Consider the following 20,615-nt stretch of genomic DNA (forward strand, 5'->3'; position numbering starts at 1 on the left):
AAGCCTCAGAGTAGTAATATTTTCTTAACATTTGTCATAGGTGCTTTGGAATCTATTTGATTGTTCTTAAGTTGTACACCTTCATATATTACATGTATGCTAAAGTTAATAATGAAAAGGAAATATGTAGTAAAACATGCAGTATAAAATCTACATTGATTAATTTTCCTTAAACCTTATTTATAATCCCCACTGTTACAGTTTTTTTCAACATATGGCAAAGTTTATGGTTTGAGGAAACTGCTTCCTACTGGTAAGAGGCAGCAATTTTCTCCTCCATACTGAAGGACAAAAGCATTTAGTTTGGAGTTGTTATTATTGTTAATATTCCATTTTTTTCTACTTTGCAGGAAGATGAGGAGATGAGGTGAATTTATGGATTCTGGTTTTTCTGAATTCTCAAAACATAACGAGTCATTGCAGGGATCCAACTAGGATCAAACAGATGAAAAATGGAATGAAGAGTGTTGCATTTTTTTGTTTTGTTTTGTGCCTTCTCATGGAGTGCTGACTTATTCATGTTTAAATATATGTGCACAAAATTGCTATTTTGTAATACTAAATTTTTCAAGTCATTTTGGCCATGCTATAGCTTATCTTCCTGTTCATTTAAACTTCTTTCAACTTAACAGCCTTTAATTAAACAATAGCTGTTATCCTTTTAACCAAATAAAGTGTATTCTGAATATTTTTGATTATCTTGTTGCATACCTAGCTGCCTTGTTTTGTTTTAACTATTAATGTGAACACATCTATAAGAGTTTAAAAGTTGCCTCCTGCCCTGGCCAGTTTTCTCTCACACTTTATTCTTCTACTTTCAGAATGACTTGTTAGGTGTCCACCTATATATTACTTCTATTATATTGTGATCTGTTTAGTTGTCGGGGAGGGGGGTGGTTAACCTTTCAAACTCTTTGGATTGAGTTTTTGTGACTTTATTTTAAAGATTGCTTACTATTCCAGTAATAAGGAGTAAGTATATTAATATCTGAGATCACTGAACATGAAACCATGTTCAAAAAAGTTACCATAGTGAAATCCTATTATGCCTGATGAGAAAGCTTTCTTAGACAATACCTGACAAGTAAAAGGGTGGACCCAGAAATCTGCATTTTTAACAAACACTTCGGGTATTCTAATTCTGGGGCAAATTGTCCTAACTTTGAGAAACTGATGTAGTAATACAGAGTCCCTCAGAGCTTACTTATAATATTTGCAATTTTGGCTGAATGGAGGCTAGAATCTTTATTAAAAAGGAACACTTTACAGAGCAGTTAAGAGTTCAGTACTCTGAGATCAGGATAATAAATAATTAAAAAAACAAAAACAAAATTAACAGGTCACTATAAGTCAGAGACATTCTACAGAGGTGGGGGAGGGAGAAGTAAGAACCCAAGAGACTATGGTGGTGGTGTGCGGGTGGTTTGATGGTGGGAATTTTCTGGGGACTACACCTGAGAGGAAAAAGCAAATATTGTACAAAAATAAACGATGTAAAATATATACAAATAAATTTAATTTAAAAGAAGTTAAGTACCCTGATCATCTTTTTTGTATCCTTTCCTGTGCTTCCATTACTTTTAAGACTTTGGGCCTTTTAGAGTCATTCTCTGGTTATTATACTTTTGCTTCTATTGTTTATGTCTATTTTTCCTGCTTTCTATGAGACATCTTTTTATCCCCTTTGCCATGAAAATTATTTTTCATTATGTCCTCAAATTTATCAACATTTTCTTTTGCTGATGCTGAAAAATAGTCACAGTAAGAAACAATCTTTCTATTCCCAACTTATGTTTACCCATGATTTCATTTTGTTTTTACATTTATATTTCTTATTCATGTGGATTTTGTTGGGTGTGAGGTATAAATGTCTTTTGACCTTGTCCAGATAATTCCCCATTACTTAAAAAGCTCATGTTTTCCAGTACTGCCACCTTTTAAAATATATTTTCATATATAGTTAAAATTATAAATTATTATATACAGTTAATATTCTCTTCTGGTCTTTTTATGCCCTAATATACTTTTTCAAGTTATATAAACTTAAGGGAGTTTCAAAGTTTTCCCCCATAGATGTTTTGTATAGTGCTTGATTAATTTATGTGTAGGCATATTACCCTTTTTCTTGGTAATATAAAATGGAATCTTTCCTTCATCCTCTTCTACTTATTGTTTGCTTTTATGAAGTTTGCTGGTTTCTGTAACTTTAGTTACTAAACTGGTATTATTTGTAATATTTTCCAGGTATAACTCTTGAATACCAAGTTCTCTCTACCTCTTTTTCCCCAATTCTTACACTTCTCACTTCTTTCTTGTCTAATTGTATGGCTGCTATTTCAAGTGTTTTAAATGTAGTGGAAATAGTGCATATATTTTTTCTGTTCCTGATTTTCATGGTAATGCCTCTGGTTTTGCCCCATTGATGGCTGTTTTGAACTTGTTATTTATATTTCTAATCACATTAAAATATTTTATTGGGTGAGTTTTTAAAAAATTATGAATGGGTATTGAATTTTATCAAGTCACTTTTGGCATTGATGGAAATAGTATTAGCATCCAACCAAGAGACAGAAATTATTTTAGAAATTATTAACCATATTATTAACCATACACTGGAGAACTGAATAAGAACTAATAGACAAAAGGGACACATGTATCATAGAGGACATAACTACAGGAAGTACCTGCCACTTCTGAAGCTAACAGGAAAAGGATGGAATTACTGAAACTGACTTGGAAGAAACACTACAGGATTTTGGGGGACTGTGCAACAGGTTGGTGCTGTTTCCTTGCGGGCTATGACAAGACTGGTCTAAAGTAGAAAGGCTGTAAACTGTAATGTGGAAAAGGAGCCTACTGTTGCTATTGAAACCAATTTTTCTGATGGAGTAAACCATTTCTGTCATGATGCCAACAGGAACCATTTCTGTCATGATGCCAACAGGAATGAACAAATTTTTCCTTTCTCCTCCAGTTTGCATCTAGTACTTTTTTTTTTTTAAAGATTTATTTGTTTTTATTTATACAAGCACTGGGTACAGTCAGAAGCGCGGGAGGGTGAGAGAATTCACCAGAGCCAGAGTGGGGAGCAGAGCAGGCAGAAGGACCGAAATACACTGCTGAGGGGAGCAGCGGGAGGCAGGAGAGGTCTGCGCACCATGTGGGACCCTCCTCCGGTGGCCGGGGAGCAGCTGGAGAGCGAACCAGCACTTCAGAGGCTGCGGGCAGCTTCGCAACCCAGCGCTCAACCGCTGCGCCACCGGGGAGGCCCTGCATCTAGTACTTTCTATCACTAGAGATAAAAGGGAAACTGGCAGGGCCTGATTCCACCACTCTCAGCCTCCCCAGATGTTTAATGCATCCCAGCCTATCCTCTTCCTGCCCTTCAATCAAGACCTACCTTCTCTCATCCCCACTCCTCCAACTAAGCCAGAGTGCTGTGAGAACTCCTGTTTGCCTGCCTGGGAAGCCCCACACTTCTCAAGGTGGTGATGGCTGACTTTCGCTGTCAAAAAGTAGAGCTTATTTCAGTAAACAATTTTCACAGAAGTTATTAGTTCAGAGAGCAAATACAGCACTGACAAGAACAGGCGTGCACTGAGAAAAAACAATCAAAGGGAGTCAGGCAGAGGAGAAATGTGGTTTAAAGGACAGCTCTTAAAGTGGAGTAAATAAGTGTGGATCAGCACAAAGATGATAGATGGTGGTTCTCCTTCGATATATTGCTGTGGTGAACTATATAGATTTGTTGATACAGAAATTTGCTTATTTTTGTAGAGTAAATCCCACTTTTTACTGTATACTAGCTGCTCTCGCAATTGTTACATCCACCTCTATAGTTTGCTGTGTGATTCTGACCTCTGCAAATCACATTTTGCTAGCTGACTCCTTTATAGCTTCCGTCAGTAGGGGGCAGTAGAAGGAGACAGAAAATCATGAAGAAGGAAAAAGGGCTTTCCCATTCCCCTTAGCTTGTTTTCCTGTCAAAAGCACCTCAGCAGTAGTGCTTCACTTCGGGTAGCAGTTGGTTCCAGTTGTCAGTTAGCTTAGCATTCCTAGACCCAGCGCCAGTATGCCCCCTTGGAAGCACCAGCTGCAGCTGTCTTGTGCCCTCTCAGAGACCCCAGGCCTAGCTCCTTTTGCTACAGGCCATCCTTAGAGATCTGAGTTCCGACTCTTGGAAACCTTGCCCTAGCTCATAAGGTATTAACAGTGCCTGGGCAGCGCCCACCTCTCAAAGGTTTCCTCCAAGCTCGTTGGTTGTAATAATCCCAGCCTCTTAGTATTTTTTTTTTTTTAACCCCAGCTAGTCCCTGTACATTGCTGCAGGGAATGCAAAATGATACAATCTTCAAAGAAGATTTGGAGACTATCCAGCAAAATTACATATGCATATAAAGTCATCCGACCCAGCAATCTCACTTTTTGGAAAGTATACTAAAAATTTTCTTGAAAAAGAAAAAAATCTCACCTAACAGGAAAAAAGAAACAACGTAAGTAATCATCAACAGGGGCCAGCTAAGAATGCCACCTGAAATGAATGAAAATTACTTTGTCAAATTGGGAAGAAATACAGAGATACCTCGAGCTTAGAAAAAATAAATTTGTATCTTTAGTACAGCATACTCTCAGGAGTCTAAGCTTTCATTCACTAGCCTCATTGCTGCCATAATACTGATGTGATTTTTTTGAAATAGCTCTAAAACAGATTAAAGCAATTAAAGTTTCAGTACCAAGACTTTTGGGATAGGAGAAAAATGCAATTATAAAATCCAGGAAGGTTATAAAAAAAAAAAAACTGCAATCTTAAGTTTTAGTTAGAAATGTTAGTGTGAACTCATACTTTTTGCACTCTTTAAAAGTATGTCTTCTAGCTTAGTTCACTGAAAATGTCTAGAAATAATGATAACTGACTAGCAATGCCACCCAGCAATACAGAGGGACCTGCCTTTTCCTTCAGTGCCTCCTTTCCCTCTGTGAATGAGAGCAGTTTCAGGTTACACCTCAGTTGTGACCCAACAGTTTTCATACACACACACACACACACACACTAAAGTAGGAACAACGCAATACCTGAGATTGGCATTAAAATACTCCATTAAAAAACAAAGGAGTATTTTATAATAGGGACAGAATGTTCATTGCTGTGCTCTTCATGTTTATGTGGAAATTCTCGTAGTAAAATGTGCTTGCATAAATGAAATAACATCAGAAAGTGTTCTAGGAATGTTAAGTGAAAACAAATCTGGAAAACAATAAGTCCCATTTGAGTTTTTAAAAGATGTTACTGAGCAGATTTCAAAAATATAAAGATAGATCCAAAAAGCTAACAGAGGTAAATACTGGGTGATTTTAATTTTTATGATTTTCGGTATTTTCCGAGTATTACTTTTCATAGATGTTTTATGATTCCATTGATATTTATCAGGTAAAGTTTGTGGTTATTTAAAAATAGCTCATACCAAAGTGGCAATTGATTTTTTAAATAAACAGAAAGAATTTAATGCTGTCAGATAAAACTGCGAAACCATTCGCTGTCTTTAAGCTCCTGCACAGCTGAACTAAGTGTGGTTGTTTATTAGAGAACAAGGCTGCAGAGGGAGTGGTGGGAGCAGAGGTACAAAAAAGACCAGCGTTAGCAGGCTTCAACTCGAGCTGAAAAGCCTCTTCAAACGTACCATAAAAACTACCAAAGAGATGTCAACGAGCCTGCAGAGTTTGCCAGAAGGAAAGGGGGCGGGCACAGACGCCAAGCAGCACAGGGGAGGAGGAGAAGGGGTCTCGCCCGTAAGATCAGTCCACTCCCAGCGCGCCGGTGACGCCCTGATACCCGGGGGAAGAGTTTCCTGGCGAGGCGCTCGCGGAACTTCGGTTCTGACTCAGGACTTGCTCCACCGGGTGCGTGGACTTCAGGCTCGGCCGCCGCGCTCACTCTCGGGGCGAGCGTCTCCGGGACGCCATGCCGGCCGCTGCTCCCCAAGCCCCGCCGGGCGCCGGCCAGGACCGCGCGGCCGAGCTGCTCTTCTACGTGAACGGCCGCCAGGTGAGTGCACCTGCTGGAAGCGGACGGCGGGGAGCAGCCCCTGCGCGTCCCCTTCGTGCCTCGATGCTCATAATGCCCGCACCGGCATCGTTATTACTCTGCATTATTATTATATTACTGTGGCTGGGGAGAGATTTGCCTGTTGCGCCCGCACGTCCACCCTGGGGCAAGGTAGGATGAGTTTGAGGGGACTGTCCTGGATATTTGCTCCCACCCACCCACACACACACCTTCCTGGTACTCATTTCCCCTGTCCTTCCCAAACGCACAAGCTGGTTACCAAACTCACCTTACCCCTTAAATAAGAGAAATGGCTATTCTTACTTATCGAAGTCAGCACCCTCGAAGCTTTCCTTCCTCCGGCCCCATCGCTAAAGGGAACTTCTCTCAGTAGATTGCCCTCGCTTGGGCTGTTTAGAGGAAATGGGGAGCCCTGGACCATGGACACGGACCAGTTCAGATCACCCCTCTCATTTCGCAGGCAACATGTGTGACTTTACAGAGTCACACCTTGTTTCTGGGTAAGCTGAAGGAAAACTGAGTTCTGGGACTAAGGGTCTTGCTGGGTGTCCTGCTGGCCCTGCGTCTAACTTCTCAAAACTGGGCTTGGTCTGCTGAACCTCTGGGAGAGTTCCAGACAGTGTCCCCAAGTTTGGAGGCCCCCTTTAAAACCTCCTGAAGGTGGTCCTAGACTCTGCTCTTTCAACTTTACTCCAGCATTTTGGCACCACTTTGGGAGGGGAAAACAAGCAGGAAGGTTAAGGGGCTTCCTTTAGGGCAGACTCCCACACGAGGACTGGGCTACCTACCTTTGAGTGGTGCCAGCGCCAGTGGTTCCCCCCCACACACACCTAATGCCTGCTTCTGGGTCAGGGATAGCCACCTACCACACTTTCCTAACTGGCAGAACCTCACCAGATACCCTTCTCCACCCCCCCACAGTACAAGTTCTAGGCCCCCTGAAGCATTCCGTCTGCCCCTGCTGCCTGGGCTCCACGCAGCTTAATATGAGTTTGCTTTCCCTGATCTGTGCTGGGGACAATTAGGATCTCCCCTGTGTTAGACCACTCTGGAACCTCAGGTGAGGAGCTTAACATCACTAGCCTCAGTTTCCCCCTCTGCAAAGTGGGACTGTGAGCACTGTCATGTTCACACTGTGTCACTTTTCTTCTTTTGCATAACTGCATCGTACATACAACTCGGATCTTTCTCTTTAGACAAACAAGGATTCAATTCCAGCTCTGACCTCTCAGTGCTGTTCCCCTGTTAAAAGGGGGTAATGCTGTTTACTTCCCAAAGTGTGATGATAAGTGTGCCATCTGTGTATTTATTACGGGCTTGCTGTATGCCAGGCAACACTCTCAGGGGATACAACAGAATGTGAAAATGGCCCAGCCCCTGTTTGTGTGGAGTTTATTTGTGCTGAACAACCCAACCAATATAAATAAACAGAGTGTATAATGTCAGGCAGGGATAAATGCTAGGCCAAAAATAAATAAATAAATAAATAAATAAAGAGAAGGGTGGGGCCAGAGAGTGGGCAGGAGCTGACACTATAGTTGGGGTGGATGTTTTGTCCTCTTTAAAAGGGTGACATTGGAACAGTGACTGGTATGAAATGAGGAGCAAATAATGCACATTGGGGAGGAACATTCTAGATGGGGGATGGCAGGTGCAAATGTCCTCAGACACAAAGATTTCTATGTGCTCAGGGGGTAGCAAGGAGGTTGATGGGGTGGAGATGTGGCCATAGTCAAATTACTAGGACTTTGTTGGCCATGGTGGGCACTTTGCTTAAATGAGGAAACAGATATTTGAGTCTAGTTTGTCCCCTGCCCTCCCTTGCCTTGCTCCAACCAAACTAGTGGAATTTTTAACTTCATGGCCAGCAACAGTTAGTGCCCTATTGATTTTTAAAAATAGGTTAGCTGATTCTTATCTGTGGGCTTGTTTTATCTATGTTCCAAATACCTTGTGATCATTTAGAAAGTACACCCCAGAGATGTTGATTCAGTTTTTGCAATTACCCTGTAAAAAGAAATTGTGGCAGCCTTTCCCTTCCTCTACATGCACCCCACCCTTTCCCCTTCCAAATTCTGTTAAATGTGTGCCTCAGTCTTGGCGAGCATGCCTGATTGCTACACAAACAGAATTAGAACAAAGTCTCTGGGTCAGGGTAAAGGGCTGTTGGGAGATGTGAGAAAGAAAGACCACCAGGGAAGGAGATCTTCAACTCAAGCATGATCCCTAGGATTTCCAAAGAAGCTTGGAATCCAACTAGGAGCTGCTAGGTGATGGGACTAGTCTCTGGTCTGTGTTTTTTGCAAAAGTCCCCAGTCACCAAAAGGTGTCTTTAGTCGGGGGCTAAGGCCATGCAGAGGGAAGGCACATCTGTCAGAGATCTACTAGTAGAGAGATTTCTGATATTTTGCTTGCCTCAGAAGAACAGCTATCCAATTAACAAGGAGATTGAGGGAGGAAGAAGCCATGAATAAACAGTACCCTAGAGAACGCTCACTAAACTCAGGTCAGAGGCTAAAGCGTTTCATCTGTGAGACAGTGAGGCTTGGAGATGGGAGTGTAGGCTTTGGGCTAGTTAGGCATGGGCTTGAATCCTGAATCTTGCTCTGCCACTCAGCCACCCTGGGGCCTCAGGAAAGGTGCTGAACCTCAATTTCCCCCTCTGCGAAATAGGGCTAATAACCATTCCTTCTCCCATGGAATTGGGTGAGGATTAAACTCCATGAAGAGTGGTTGGCATAGTCAGTGCACAGTGCTTGGCACACAGTGAGCCCTGGATGTCTGAAAATGATTGTTGCTATCTGAACGGAAAGATAATACTGCTTCATGGCAGAAACAGAACCTGCCCACATAGTCAAGGAGGATGAAAAGTAGTCACCAAGGAATATTTGCTCAACAACACATCAGATTTTGATTTTGGTGTTATTATTGCAATCTAGAGTGAGCTATCCATTGGCTAGTGTTTCCTGGGGTCCTTGGTGTGCGGGGCTGAGAGAAGACAGTTCTGGGCTACTGGGACAGCTATAATGATTCAAAGAAAAGTGGAAGATTGGAGGTGCTTTGGCAGGAATAACTAATGATAAAATGAATTTAAAACAACCCAAATCTGAGGCAGAATTGTCCTTACTGGCTGTGCCCTCAGGCTTCCTCATCTGCTCTGGGACTGCTTGGGTTGTTGTTCTTTGCTACTGTATCCCACAGTATGGACCTCTCCCTTCCCTCTTCCACCTCTCAGCCGTGTCCTGTCACATGTACTTCTCTCCCTGCCTTAGTTTCCATTTTCTCACCCCTTTCTCTCCTTCTGATTGCCTTTCTTCTTCTTTCTTTCTGTCTCTGTTTTGGATTTGGCAAGTTCCCTTTGGCACTAGACACCACCCTTGCCCAGAAGAAAGTGATTTCTCAATCTTGTGCAATGTGAACTTGAAACCTCCCAAGGGACTGGTGGAGATACACAGAGAGAGAGCCTACCCTTGCAACACCTGAGTCTGTCCTGAGGTGGATCGTGCAGGGACCCTAACATGAGAATTGGCATCATCTCTTCAAATAAGAGTCAGTGAGAATAACTCTCCTCCACTACCTCCACATCCCCCACCCCGGTCAGCTTCTTAGCCCTGATCTCCCTGTTTCTCTCCAAGGCCAGCTAGGACAGTTTGCATGCAAGATTCCTGTTCCCTCTTCCCTCCTCCAAGTCAAGAAAAATAAATGCATTTCAAGTGAGTGACACTTTGATCAAGACCCCAGTCTCTTGAGACATCTGCTAGAACAAATACCAAACAAGCAAAATCTGTTTCCTCCATTGATTTCATTCCAAATCATATAAATGTACCTCAATACAAGCCTAAAATGCTACTCTTTACATTCTAGGCTACCCAGATCTGGTCTCTCCATTAAGCTGGGCTTCTGTGGATTCTTCATCATATGTATTAACTTAGTTTCAGCCGCAAATGGCACAAACTCGAACCAGTAGTGGTTCAAGCAAGTTACAAGTCATTTTTTCATAAAGGAGGTCTGGGGAAAGACAATGAGGGACTGATCCAGAAGCTTTGTGGTATCCCCTGGGACTTGGTTTCTTCTCTCTTTTTTCTCTTTTGCCATTAATGTGTTGTCTTATGGTCTAAAAGGGCTGCTGGAATTCTAACCATTTTATCTCTATTCCAGGCAGCAGGAAGAAAGGGAAAATGCATGCTGGGATAGACAACCAATAGTGTCTGCCTTTATTGGCACTTCTCTATATTTCTTTCTTTTCTTCTTCTGTTCAGATACCCCAGCCTGTGAGACATCATCCCTCTCTCCTCAGTATTCTCAGCAAATTGTACATATCATGTTCAGATCATTCCTTGAAGTTAATTCATATTTATTACATTTCTATGACATAGCCTCAGCACCTAGTTTAGCACTGGACACAAAGAATAAAGGTGAGTGGTTTTTATCAGGATCAAGAGACACACATACAGGCCTCCCCTGGTGGTGCAGCAGTTGAGCGCTGGGCTGCGAAGTTGCCTGCAGCCTCTGCAGCACGGGTTCGATTCCCGGCTGCCGGAGAGAGTCCCACATGGCATGCAGACCTCTCCTGTCTCGCCCGCTGCTCCCCTCAGCAGTGTATTTTGTCAGTCTGCCTGTTCTGTTCCCCGCTCTGGCTCTGGTGAATTCTCTCACCCTCCTGCACTTCTGACTGTACCCAGTGCTTGTATAAATAAACAAACAAACAAACAAACAAACAAACAAATAAATAAATCTTAAAAAAAAAGAAACACACATACTTGTTATGTGAAAGATGTGTGGAATTGGACTACGGAGACACAGAGGAGATTACTTAATTGGAGTAGAGAACAGGAAGGTATTCAATGGCAGCACCCACTACAGGGGAGAATATTTGAGCAGGGCTCTGAATGACATACAAGATTCTGGCAGGTAGAGAAGAGGACCTTCGGGAGAAAAGTAATCCTCCATGCAATGCAATGGAGGGTGTAAGTTCTTGTTCTGCTGGGCCTGGTACGTTCTCCCTTTTGACTGTGTTTCCAGATACATTGGTTGAATGACAGAAAATGTTGGGCAGTTTATCATTTAACTTGTGCATTTTGCCAAGAACTTGTGCATTTTGCCAAGGAGTTTGACTTTCTTCTTTTATTCTAGGAACTCTTTAATATAAAATTACCTAAGACCCACTTGGTGTGCTCTTTAAAGGTACACCTTTTCTGGTTCCCTCTCCCAGAAATCCTAATTCCATAGAAGTCTAATTTTAATAAGCTCCCTGAGTGATGCAGAAATGTGCAGCATGGCAGCCAGGAACCAATGTTGAATGTCAGCAGATGTAGGAAATGATCAGACTTGGTTTTAGAGCATTCCCTCTGCTGGTGTGTAGAGGGTAGTGTTGTGGGGGCCAGGAATGGAGTCAGAAGACCTGTTAGGAACAATGGGCATGGTTCAGGTGAGAGTCTCTAAGGGTTGACTCTGGGAGGTGACAGTAGATGTGAAGGGTGTTTAGAGAATCATTATGGAAGTGTAAGTGGCAGGACTTGGTGGCATTTGTTTTGGTGGATTGAAAGAAAGAAAGATTGAAAATTATTGATAACTAGGGTTTTTTTTAAACTTAGAAGACCTGACAGATGATGAGGCTTTTAAGCAAGCCAGGGAACTGAAGGGAGAAGTACATTTGAGAAGAGAAGAGCTCCACTTGAGCACCAATTAAGTTGGGGTGTTTGGGGCCCTCCACATTTTCCCTTGTATTACAAGATGTATGTGCACACACTATGCACACAATCACTTCTCCCTTGCTATATTGCAAACTCCTTTAGGGTGCAGACTTGACACTTATGATTGGTATTTGACCTCCTAAAATATAGGGTGAGATGGCATAGAATAAGCATATTACTTCTCCTCACTTACTTCCCAAAGAGAAGATTAGTATAACATAGTGAGAGATGAACCCTACTTGTGAAATTGTGAACTGAATAATGTTTCTATTTGCTCTGTGAATCTAGAAGAAATCCAAACCTTTAAACAGAATAAAGATGTGACCCCTTTATAAAACATAACCAATCATGACTTTTCAGTCAAACCTGCCTCAGGTGTTGCTGTTCTACTGCTACACTGCTCAGTTTCCCATATAAACTTGCTTCTTTCTTAACCATGTCCTTGCTTGTAAATCTTTTCAGCATTTGGCCAATACTCCTCTCTTTCTTTGATTTTGGCATCCTGGTTGGTTATAAAATGTTCCTTCTTTGAACATGATAAACAATTAAGTCTTAAAAAAACTTATCAATTTTCAGTGGATATTCATTCTAATGGATATCTATCCATCTGTCTATCTATTCTGGTCTATAGCTTTTTCCTCACCTGTTTCAGACTTCCTAGGAAAAGCTAAGCAGGTCCACAAGTGTCCTGTTGGAAACAACCACCGCTTGAGAGAACAGTGACAATTCAGGACCAAGGACAGTGACAATACGATGGTGGGACTCAAGGTTTAGACTTGCTGTCTATAAGAGAGAATTTGCCTATCACAGGTGCTCCATAAACATACATCAAGTTGAAAATATGAGAAGTTAATAAGCATTTTCTAAATTTAGCATAAGCTTTTCAATATAAATATCACGCTAGCTCTTTCAACTTTGTGTGCATTAATTAGCTATTATTTTCCTTCTACCACAGGTTACAGAAAAAAATGTTGATCCTGAAACAATGCTCTTACCATATCTGAGGAAGAAGCGTATCCTTTGCTTTGCTTTGAGTTTGTATGTATGTGTGTATAACTCTTATGTCTTCATCAAGTGATATTTCAAATATCGTTTTAAAACCACACTGAATCATTTTCCCGACGATTAAGGTTTTATGCTTATCTTTGAGAAAGTCCTACATCTTAGTTTTGTGGGCAGTGCTAACTGTGACTTATCAGAAGAACCAAGTACTTTGTAACCTGTGTCTCAGAACTAAATATATTGTACAAAATGAAGAAATAATGGGAATTAAAGCAATGGAAGTCAAATGAAGCTAATTAAACATCTTTCAGAATTAAGAGTCACAATATTGATATCCTGTCTTAAAGAACTAATCATCATGCCTATTAGAAAAAAGAGGGCCCAAAATTAACCTGAAATAAAAGTCAAGAACAATGGAGAAATTAAAAGCTTACCTTAGGAAAACTTTCTAAAAGTGTCATCTATGGAATGGATTCCTAGCCTCCTGTGCATGAACTCCAATTGGCTTCCTGAGATCTATAGACCCTACTAAATTATATGTAAAATTGCAAGGCTATCTGAGTTTGTACATTTTTTTTCTTCTTGGAGTGAAATTTCTAAAAGAGTACACAACTTAACAAGCATTAGTGCTATCTTCTGAAAGTCATTCATGATCTTTGGACATAAAAACAATGAAAACCAATTTCCTGGTTATCCTTGGTACCAATGGTATATTTAAGATTGTGTTCACTGGTAGGTGACAGAAGATACCAAATAGCAGTAAACAAGATAGAAGTTTATTTCTTTCTAACTTTGTTAGTTCAGGTTCTCTGGGAAGCAGACACCACAAGATGGGATTTAATGTGCAGTGTTTTATTAGGAAAAAAAAACCTGAGTGAAAAGAAATAGGAAGGGAGCCAGAGAAGGATCAGGGAGCCATTAGATCACAAAGCAAGTCTGACCTAGAAATGAGAAAGGGAGAGAGGGTTGAATGGAGGGAATCTTAGATTTCTGTACTGTCTATCACAAGTTCATCACATCCATCGGGCATGGTTGACAAGGATGCCCATATTTCCATGGCACAGAGCCATCATTTAGGAGCAGCCCACCCATAAGACATGGCCTTAATGACAAATGGAGTGATAGAAATCAAAGTGCAGCAGCTGTGGCTCTTGGCCAATTACCTTCCCTCTTGAAGGAGGTCTGTGAGGCATATTTTCTTGGCTGTCCTATTCATGTGTAGGTAGGTAGTAAATACTTGGAATACTTGTATCATATTATCCATGTCTGCCATATTTCTCTGCTTCCCAGTGACAGAATCTTCTAATTATTTCCCAATATCTGTTCATCTGTTCTCTCAATCTTAATAAAAGATTGTAAAGATAGCAAAGATAGTAAAGCACTATCACAACATTATAAGGGATGGAAGCTCATTCTATGTTGCTTCTCCACCCTCTCAGCATGCAACTTTCTTCTCATGATTCCAGATGACTGATTGAAGTCCAGACATCACATCTGAATTCTAGAAAATAGGAAGAAGGAAGTGATGAAGGGAACAACCCCTTCCTTTTGAGGACATTTCCCTTCTGAATTGCATGCACAATACTTATGCCCACATTAATCAAAATCGTTAATGACCCTGACCCCAACCAGCTGCAGAAGAGAGTGGGAAAATGTATTTTTTTTAAATTCTGCACAACTATGTATATAGCTAAAAATGGAGCTTTCTATACAAAGGAAGATTGAGAGAACAGATGAACAGATATTGGGAAATAATTAGAAGATTCTGTCACTGGGAAGCAGAGAAATATGGCAGACATGGATAATATGACACAAGTATTCCAAGAATTATTTGCAATCTGACATCTTTCCATGTATGTTATCAGAGTCACAGATAATGGTGAGAACAAGTATGCAATGTACTCACACTTCCAAATACTAAATCCCTTCCTTGCGGGGGGGGGGGGGTTTCCCTCTTTTTTGGCAACCTGGGGTCCAGGTTTTTTTTTGAAAGGGGAGAAATAAGTTATAACACAAAAATAGAAATCAAGAATTTACAAAATTCTAAATAATAGCAGTAAAGACATATACATCCTTTGATAACTATGGATTGAATTTAATCATATGTTTAAGAATCTTTGATGGTATTGTATCCTGAAGTCAGTTCTATTCTAGAAAGACAATTATGGAGAACACATTATCTTTAACTATGCATTTTCCAGTCCGACTCACAGGAACCAAGTATGGCTGCGGAGGAGGAGGCTGTGGTGCCTGCACAGTGATGATATCACGATATAACCCTATTACCAAGAAGATAAGGTACCTTGTAGCAAAATCCAGATCTGGTTGAATTTTTACAGTTTTGAACTTTGTTTTAAGCATCATCATTTGGTAAATATCCAACGAGCACCTACCATGTGGTAGGAATTGCGATAGCATTAGGAATACGATGATAAGCGAGACAGACAAGAATACGAATGGGTTAGGAAAAAAATGTCCTGTCAGTGAAGATAATATTTGGTCCAAGGATTCCCTCGTGAAAGTTGAAAGACTGTCTGACACCCTGTGCTGTCTGGGTAGGAAAGGGAGGACTGAAATGACAGCGGAGCTATCATCACACCAACATATTACTATCAAGCCTGCTAACTGATGCTGCTTTCACCCACCTCCCTACCCCTCAGAGTGCATTCTCTATTCTGTGTTATGAAGGCTATACTAATGGAATTTAGTTTGAGTTTCTTTACATACTCAGCATCTGATGAATTTTTAAAAAAGATTTATTTATTTGTTTATTTATTTATTTATTTTTATTTATTAATTATACAAGCACTGGGTACAGTCAGAAGTGCGGGAGGGTGAGAGAATTCACCAGAGCCAGAGCAGGGAGCAGAACAGGCAGAAGGACTGAAGTACACTGCTAATGAGGGGAGGAGCGGGCAGCAGGAGAGGTCTGCATGCCATGTAGGACCCTCCTCCGGTGGCCAGGGAGCAGCCGGGGATCAAACCAGCGCTGCAGAGGCTGCGGGCAGCTTCGCAACCCAGCACTCAACCGCTGCGCTACCAAGGAGGCCCTGATGAATTTTTTTAAAACTGTGGTTATGTAGTTTATATGGCTTGGTTTTAGAGTAAAGGTCTTTTATGACTTTCTACATTTGAACTGAGAGCTCTGTTATCTTTGAATCAATATTCAAACTTCTGACCCTTACCACTACCTACCTTGCTCCTGCCTGTCTCTCAACGTTGAATCCTACCACTCCCTTTGTACGGATTATGCTCCAGCCTTCCCGGTCTTCTTTTTGCCCTTCTTTCTGTCCCAAAGCTTATTCCTGCCTCAGGACCTATGCATGTATTGTCCCTCTACCTGTCCTTCTATTTCTTCTATAACTTTTCATATCCACCTCCTTGAAATCATTTAGGTTCAGCCAAAATGTCCCATTGTCAATCTTTCCTGATAACCTCCTATGTAACCATGTCTACCTCACTTCTGTAGCTCCCTATTCCCTTAGCCTATGTGAATTTATTCATAGCACTTCTCACATCGCAATTTATGTGTGTGTGAGTGTGTATGTGTGTGACATCTATGTGCATGAGTGTTGTCTCTCTTCCCTCAACTAGAATCAAGAATGTGTCTGCAAAGGCAGGGATTTTATTTACCTTATTTGCTAATGAATCTGAGCATGTGGAACTCTACCTGGCACATCGTACTCAATAAATATAATATTTACATTTATTTATAAATGAATAATATCCTTTCAATCTTTATTTTTTGTGTGTATTCATGTAGAAACATACTACCTATACCATTTAGGAACCTGTATATTTTGCTTAACTTCTCATGAATATTTTTCAAGTAACAAATATAAGTTTAATGATTGTGTACCTTCAGTGGTTCAGGTGTGTTAAACTGATCTACAAATAGTGGTCGCTTATTCTTAACTTTTCATTATCATCAATGTGGCAGTAGAATTCATGAATATATTTATGTCTGTTACTATTTCTTTATGACACATCTTTAAAGTTAGAATTGCAAGGTAAAAGAATATATGCATCCTAAAGATTCTTATGCATTCCAGTGAAATGTCTCACAGAAAAGTATTATCAATTTTTAGTTTTATCAGCATTATATGAGTTTCATTTTCCCAAACCTTTACTAAAAGTGGATACTATAATTTTAAAACATCTTTGTCATTTTCTTGATAAAAATGGTGTTGTTCTTCATTGCTTAATTTGAATCTCCTTTGATTGCTTTGGAAGCTGAACATTAGTTTCATGAATTTATTGATTATTTATCATTCTTGTGGCAAATGAGAACATTTTAGGAGTCATTTTAAGTTGGACATTTTCTAACAGTAGGCTCATGGGCTTGAGGAGTGCTCCAACACTATATTTCTTTTTCTGAAGCACAATCTGCTTCATTTTACTGCCCAGCCAAACCCTGACTCAGCATCAGCCTGGAAGATGGAATGTGCTCTAGGTAACTGGTCACATGTGACTGGAAAGGAAAATGCCAGGCCCTCACTCAAGAGGAAAAACAAAGACAGGGGAAACTGTTCTAGGGTTAGAATTGGGAGGCCTGAATTGAATCCCATCTCTGACACTCCAGCTGACTGAGCAAATCACTTTGAGTGTAGATCTTACTTCTCTAGAATGAGCTAAGGAGAAAGAAATCTGTGCCAGACCTGGGACATCATACATAGCCAAGTGTTGGAGGTGCTCAGTGAATGCTCTGCCCTTCCCCACTGGATACAATGTAATTTTTGCTTCCTTTGGCTTTTCAAAGGCATTATCCAGCCAATGCCTGTCTGACCCCTATCTGCTCTCTGTATGGGGCTGCCATCACCACCGTAGAAGGCATAGGAAGTACCAAGACCAGGATTCATCCTGTTCAGGTGAGAATGTACCTCTTCTTCACAAGGTTTCTGAAGAAATGGGGTATGGGATGCAAAAACCATTAATACATGGATGGAGCTGGAGGGGATTGATTATGCTAGCTCAAATAAGTTAGAAGGAAAAAGAAATATCAGCAGTTCTCACTAAACAAAAGTTCAAGAGAAAGCTAAAACTAGCAAGCTGACCATAGATCTGAGGCATACAGCAAGCAAGAGGGAGGGGGTCGGAATAGGGGAGGGAAGAACACAAGGGAATATGGTGATGGTTCACGGGTGATATGGTGGCAGGAGAACTGTGGGAACTACAACGATGTCGGAAAAAGATAATAAGAGAAAACATTATTAATGATGTGATGAGTTCCTGCTATTAACAGAGGGGAGTAGTCTGGCTCTGCTGCTTGGTTACTGCCAACAGATGAAGCTGTGCTGGGGGCCAAGGGTGAAAACTGGAATGTGTGGGTATTTGTGATTGATTCCTTGGAAAGATGCTTTTGGAAGATCAGAGGATTTTATCTTTATTAAGAAACCTAACAGCCACTGGGTCTGTTTTCTATGTTCTAATCAAACGGGATTTGTCTATCTCACCACTTCCAAACTCAAACAAAAGAGAATTACAGGCACCAAGGGATCTAATTTTGTTCATATATACGTACATATCTGTGTGTGTATAGTGTATATACATATGCATATATATTATATATATAATGGAAAACAACATGATTTTAAATCTGAACTGAAACCTCAGCTACTAAAAATATTTGTTAAATTCAAGGTTTATTCAAAGACAAATAATATGAGTTGTCAGTAAATGTTGAGGCTTAGCCAGCACCCTGTTATAGCTCTGCCTCAAGTGGATGGGCATTCAGACTCCTGACTCTTTAAATCCTGTATTCATTGCCCATAGAAATGTTACTGCTACTTGTTTTTATCGCTGTTAATGGGAGTCACTTGTAAGGAGAGTGGATGAGAGGGAATATGGGGGCAACATAGAAAATAGCTAAACTTCAGATTCTCTGGGCTTGAAGGAATCTTGGGTTATGTTTGTTTTTTTATGAAATCTTGCCTGTAAATCTTGTGAGTCTTCACTTTTCATAGGCATGAAAACACCTTTCATTAAGTACCCTCTGCTGAGCACCTATGGTGGCAACGTAGCCAGACAGCTTCCAAAATGGGGTTGTGCCTTTGAAGCCAGACTTCAAAGCACAAGTGCTGGGGAGTAGGGGAAGTTTAGAAGAGAAATAAAGGGAGTTTGTTGCCTCTGGATTGTTTTCTGAGGATCCTTTGGAAACAAACACCCATGTGCCAAAGCTGTAAGGCAGTAGCAGGCAGTGAGAAAGCACTGGGGAAATCATTGAAGTAGTTTTTTCTCTTTCTGAACTCAAGTTTAATTTGGTTCATTTCTCTGAAGAATTTCCAGGGAATAACCTTTGTCTCAGTGACTCCCATTCTGGACTATAAATTGAAACCACCTGGGAATTTTTTTTTAAACTTGTGTCTGTGCCCCGCTCCCAGAATTTCTAAGTCAATAGCTCTGGGGTGTTGCTTGGGCTCTAGAAATTTTAAAGTATCCCTGGTGGTTGTGAGGCTTAGAACTGTTAATGAAGTGCAAAAGCTGGGGAGGACCAGTATTTGCAATCCCCCAGCCCAAGAAAGAAAGACCACTAGCTTGAGAAGAATTTTCTGGGGCCTCTTCTCTAACCTTATTGTGTCTACACATCTCCTAGGGATTTTGTCTAAAGGGAGGTTCTGATTTAGTAGGTATGGGATGAAACCCAAGATTCTGCAGTGCTAAACTTTGTGTGCTTCCAGGAGAGAATCGCCAAGTGTCATGGCACGCAGTGTGGATTCTGCACCCCGGGGATGGTGATGTCCATTTACACCCTGTTGAGGAACCATCCGGAACCCACACTGAATCAGTTAACTGATGCCCTTGATGGTAAGATGTGTGTGTGTGTGTGCACGTGCATGCGCACGCTTACATTTATGATGATGATGCGAGGTAATTCTGGGCACCTACCACATTCCACAAACAGTTCTAAATGCTATAAAGATGATTTCCCTTACTCTTTACAATAAATGTATTGAGATAAGCAATATTCACATTTCAGAGATGGAAAACTCAGGTTAAGAAAGAGCAATTTGTCCATAGTTATCCCACCAATCAGCAGAGGAGTTGGTCAAATCAGGAATCAAGCAAGATCCACACATTTCATTTGGCTGATGTATTTCTTATGTCTTTGTCTGTAAGAATCTCGTTCATTTTTTATTGTTTGCTTAATTTTTGTAATCATTACAAAGCTAGTTTATTTACTCTTAGAGAGAATCCAGTTTTCTCCATGTGCTGCCCTTTCACCCTGCTCTCCCCTGTTGGGTGGCTCTTTTAGGACCATATTAATTATCAGAGGCTCTTGAATACAACGTGGAATCAAGCAGACTCAGGTCTTTTGGTGACAGTGTTTCAAAGAATTGTCTTTAGTGCTATTTTATCAAGTTCAGGAACTCAGTGTGTATGTGAGTACAGGAAAGCTCCATTAATAAGATTTTAAATAATGAAAAAAAATAACAGCCTACCTTCCAGGTCCTATTTCTGATTAAACCTTTCATGGCTCATTTTGTCTTCATCTCCTGCTTCTGCAGACCTCTCTCTGCTAGAGAACATGAGCCTAAAGCCCAGGTGTGCAGGTCCTCTGCAAAATCATTCCAGGGAAGACCAGAGAGACGCAGCATATAAACCACCTTCTGCCTGATTTCCTTTAGGTCTTATTATGCATTTGATTCCATGATTGCTTATCACACGAACAAGGGACAAAACACTCTCAAATTTGAGAGTGCTTGTTTTACATGGAGTGCTTGTAAAAAATGAAGATTTCTGGGGCTTAACTCCAGAGAGCTTGTTTCCAGTGGCTTTGTATTTTAAATATAATAAAGCATTTGGGAGTGGAAGGAGAATGTAACATTTGGGCCACTGTGAAAGAAACACTGGTCTTG

At 40.8% G+C, this 20,615-nt stretch overlaps 1 protein-coding gene across 1 annotated transcript in view; it reads left to right on the plus strand.

The window, feature by feature from the left end:
• Positions 1–5,959: 5,959 nt before the first annotated feature.
• Positions 5,960–20,615, plus strand: part of AOX1 (aldehyde oxidase 1) — a gene marked incomplete at both ends in the record, with an annotated part of 72,905 nt that continues 58,249 nt past the window's right edge. The window contains 5 exons of the mRNA XM_084259433.1: positions 5,960–6,043; positions 12,713–12,770; positions 14,961–15,057; positions 17,519–17,627; positions 19,437–19,563. Of these exons, the coding sequence (XP_084115559.1) occupies positions 5,960–6,043; positions 12,713–12,770; positions 14,961–15,057; positions 17,519–17,627; positions 19,437–19,563 (475 nt within the window). The remainder of the gene's footprint in view (positions 6,044–12,712; positions 12,771–14,960; positions 15,058–17,518; positions 17,628–19,436; positions 19,564–20,615) is intronic.

This window comes from Talpa europaea (genome assembly GCF_964194135.1).
Source record: "Talpa europaea genome assembly, chromosome: 1".
NCBI classification, from domain to species: domain Eukaryota; kingdom Metazoa; phylum Chordata; class Mammalia; order Eulipotyphla; family Talpidae; genus Talpa; species Talpa europaea.